The following is a 4522-nucleotide window of genomic DNA, read 5'->3' on the forward strand; positions in this document are numbered from 1 at the left end:
TTAACAGCTTTAGTACCATAGTCACCGTCAAATTAGTGGGTTGTGTAAATGCATCTGAACACATTTTTTGCCACTTGAACATACGCATACATAATTTCTAGACATTGAAAAGGGCACAATATAATGTTTTTGAAAGGAGATAACAAGCTTGACCTTTTCTATCATTTGAATTATTTACTTGATTTCTCTCTGTGTGATCTAGAGAAAAAGGGGAAATACAATTCTGGAAAACAAATGAAGCGTTGATAACGACCTCCGCTGAAAATGTTTCAATCTCAAAGCTGTCAGATTCAGTTCAATGTGACACAAACTAGAAAGACTTGGTTTCCTCTTTCTCCCGTTGATTTTGAACAAAAGGTTATGCCTCTCTCTATATCTGACACGCACACACACACACACACACACACACACACACACACACACACACACACACACACACACACACACACACACACACACACACACACACACACACACACTGAGAGAGCTGAGGGACAGAACCCTGCTTAGATGGCTGCCCAGCGTGAGGGGTCAAACTTTGAAATTAAGCTGTGACAGCTCCGCTGACCCTGACACACTCTGGGATGAGCTCCTGCTCCCTTTGTGGGTCAGTTACCATGACCATGTAGGAGCTAACACACCAGTGGCGGTTGGTGCCGTTTAAGAAGAGGGAGGATTATTAAATGTTTTTATGAGCATGGCCTTATTTCTATTACAGCATGTTGGATGACAGTCATTCATATTCCATTCACTAGGTTCAATGTAACATCGATAGGTTTAGGCTACTAGATGATACTGAAGTTTTCCCTGAACCCATCATGAGGTTGCTACAACCTAGCCTATGAATGAAAGTTTACCTACGTAGATCATTTTGAGTAATCAAGATGACAGACAGTGACACATTCAATACGCCTAGCACACTCTCGCCTGCATCTAGCTCATCTAGGGAGAAACAGTTTGCAAATGTGATTTTCTATTGAACAAATTCAGGTATTTTTATACCCGCTTCATTCTGTTTGCTTCCATTTCAGAAACGTCTGAATCGAAAAAAAGAAATTCTGAATCGTCAGAATAATCACACACAGTTCACTTTCATAGCAGCCACATGAACACAGCGTGATCAATTTGCTTGTTGTATATATAATTCCTTCTCGCAACTATCTACACGCTCTCCTCCTCTCACATTTTTCCTTCGCTTGTGGACTTCAGCGCAAAACACATCAGCTGTCTGTGACCAGGCAAAAAAAACTTTCCAAGCCAAACCTTCATATCATGACCACTATAACTGCTACTCACAGCCTACATCGTTGTCACTCATAGTCAGTTACTAGAACTAACACGTTAGTAAACCCGCTAGCTACAATCATGCAGTAAAGCCAGAAAGCAGTTTAGCAGTTACAATGGTGGGCCCCAGTGGCAATAAATTAATAAAACCAAAAGTTTACCTTGACTTGGAAGAGTTCCAGTGTTGGATAACCATAGCCAGCTAGCTAACATTTCATCCCTCTCTGTTTGAGCCAGATGTTCAAGTAGGCTAAACTAGCTAGCTGCATTCTCTAGCTAAGTGAACGTGAAAGTTCAAAAATTTACAACCAAATATAGCTATCTCTCTCTCGCGCACTTCTCCCTATTTTGAAAATAAATGAATTTGTTCAAAACTGTTCAACTACTGTATTTAAGTCAACTACTCACCACATTTTATGCACTGCAGTTCTAGCTGTAGCTTATGCTTGCAGTACTAGATTCATTCTCTGATATTTTGATTGGGTGGACAACATGTCACTTCATGCTGCAAGAGCTATGATAGGTTGGAGGACGTCCTCTGGAAGTTGTCATAATTACTGTGTAAGTTTATAGAAGGGACTGAGAACCATGAGCCTCCTAGGTTTTGTACTGAAGTCAATGTACCCAGAGGAGGACAAAAGCTAGCTGTCCTCCAGCTACACCATGGTGCTACCCTACAGAGTGCTGGTGAAGCTACTGTAGACCTTCATGGCATAACATTGTTTTAATCAATTATTCAGTGACATGTGAATATATTTAGTAGTTTTATCTAAAAAGGATAACTTTTTTAATGTTTGACTATTTGTATTTTTATGAAATTCACTGAGGAGTATGGTCCTCCCCTTCTTCCCCTGAGGAGCCTCCACTGACACACACTCTCCTTACTCTTAGTGACCACAGAGGAGTAAACACACTGCCTCTACTCTCTACCTGCCCTCAGTCCAGCCACATCTCACCCACCCGACATAGTGAAGTTCACAGAATTCTCACAGGTTACTGACAGCGAGAGTTACATTGTTTTCCAAAGACAACCACCTGCTGGCAAGTAGGGGAAACAACCAATCCATCCATCTTCATTTTTAATACACTGTCTAAGAATGAAATCACCTGCATATTTAGTCCAAGGGGATTGTGTTGTTCAGAGTGCTCTATGTTCTCTGTGGTCCTCTGTGGTCTTGACCAACCCCCGGCACATCCCCAGCAAAGACATGGTCACAGGTTCAAAATATTGTGAGTCGCGGGGAGCGAACGCTTCGCCAAGCTGGGATGTGAGCACTCAGAGGAGCTTGTCTGATGAGGTTATTCAGTCTGAATAGGCACAAGCCATGATGAACTCCTGAGATAGGAGAGCACCGGCTACAAATGTTAACAGCTAACAAGTATTCCGTTATTATCCACCAGTTTCCTCCCCATATAGCACAGTGACATATCATTGAAGCAAAATGAGATAAATCTGACAGCATCAGGTCTGACAGCTTACACCAAAGACTACTTCAGATAAAATGCTCAAGGTTCACATGCAGTCACCAACTAACACAGATAATAACAGAAATATACTAGACAAATGCAGTGGATTAGAGGACCATAGCCAGTTGACTTACCATGTCCGGAGATCCACAGGAACACAACGACCCAGGGGATCATGACTGGAGAGGAAGAGGGTGAACCTCTGAAACACAGTGGACGAGTGTGTGAAATTGATGTTGGCACACACACACACAACAGTGCTCTTCTGTGCACTTCTGGATGAGTGCTACAGTCCCTCAATGATCTCCCTTGTGCCAGGGATATAGCTTTAACTCTTCTTTCCTTTTTCCTCTCTATTTCTCCTCCTTTTCTTCTTCTCTCTCTCCTTCTCTCTGTCACTCTTCAGAGTTGCCAGTGGTCAGCTTTGCTTTGCTCTCCTGTTGATGTGTAGACTCTCTCAGTGTGAGCTCTCTCGCGTTCTCTCGCTCTTACACTCGCTCGGTCTCACTGCCGTTCCAGTGTCTCAACTCGTACCCCTCCCCTCTCTCCCTCTCTCTCACGCTCTCTCTCTCTCACTCTCTCGCCCAATAACTCACCCAGTAGAGGCGCCTAGTAAGGCTCCACAATAAGACTCCTCCCTCCAGCTCCCACTCTCTTTCTCCTCTGTCTCTTTCTCTCTGCCTTCCTGGCTGTCTCAGTGCCTGTGTCGGAGCCTGTGCCGGAGCAGGTCCGGCTGGGAGAATCAGCTCGCTCAAATCTCTGGGAACTGGGACTTCCATGGGAGGGGAGGCAGGCAGAAAGGCAGCTCCTCCAATTAGAATTAAACGAGGACCAGCTTTGGCTGCACTGGCCGTGGATAACACAGACATCCACAAACAAAAGTGCTGCTTTCCATCCTGGCTTCCTTCCTAACATGGGACTAGTATTCCACAGAATCAGATCTGGGTTTGAATCAGTGTGTTTGCCCCATATAGCAGTGAGGATAATGTAAACACATACAGTGAGGGAAAAAAGTATTTGATCCCCTGCTGATTTTGTACGTTTGCCCACTGACAAAGAAATGATCAGTCTATAATTTTAATGGTAGGTTTATTTAAACAGTGAGAGACAGAATAGAACAAAAAAATCCAGAAAAACTCATGTCAAAAATGTTATAAAATGATTTGCATTTTAATGAGGGAAATAATTATTTGATCCCTCTGCAAAACATGACTTAGTACTTGGTGGCAAAACCCTTGTTGGCAATCACAGAGGTCAGCCGTTTCTTGTAGTTGGCCACCAGGTTTGCACACATCTCAGGAGGGATTTTGTCCCACTCCCCTTTTGCAGATCTTCTCCAAGTCATTAAGGTTTTGAGGATGACGTTTGGCAACACGAACCTTCAGCTCCCTCCACAGATTTTCTATGGGATTAAGGTCTGGAGTCTGGCTAGGCCACTCAAGGACCTTATTGTGCTTCTTCTTGAGCCACTCCTTTGTTGCCTTGGCCGTGTGTTTTGGGTCATTGTCATGCTGGATACCCATCCAGGACCCATTTTCAATGCCCTGGCTGAGGGAAGGAGGTTCTCTCACAAGATTTGATGGTACATGGCCCTGTCCATCGTCCCTTTGATGCGGTGAAGTTGTCCTGTTCCCTTAGCAGAAAAACACCCCCAAAGCATAATGTTTCCACCTCCATGTTTGACGGTGGGGATGGTGTTCTTGGGGTCATAGGCAGCATTCCTCCTCCTCCAAACACGGCGAGTTGAGTTGATGCCAAAGAGCTCCATTTT

The 4522-nt window shown here is 44.0% G+C and overlaps 1 protein-coding gene across 5 annotated transcripts in view; it reads right to left on the bottom strand.

Moving 5' to 3' along the window:
• LOC115163534 (kin of IRRE-like protein 3) overlaps positions 1-3496 on the bottom strand; it is a 226550-nt gene extending 223054 nt beyond the window's left edge. For all 5 annotated transcript variants that reach the window (XM_029715516.1, XM_029715515.1, XM_029715514.1 and 2 more), the window contains exon 1: positions 2886-3496. In XM_029715516.1, coding sequence (XP_029571376.1) covers positions 2886-2928 — 43 coding nt within the window. In that variant the 5' untranslated portion in view covers positions 2929-3496. The remainder of the gene's footprint in view (positions 1-2885) is intronic.
• Between the last annotated feature and the right edge of the window lie 1026 nt (positions 3497-4522).

Source organism: Salmo trutta, chromosome 26, assembly GCF_901001165.1.
Source record: "Salmo trutta chromosome 26, fSalTru1.1, whole genome shotgun sequence".
In the NCBI taxonomy this organism is placed as follows: domain Eukaryota; kingdom Metazoa; phylum Chordata; class Actinopteri; order Salmoniformes; family Salmonidae; genus Salmo; species Salmo trutta.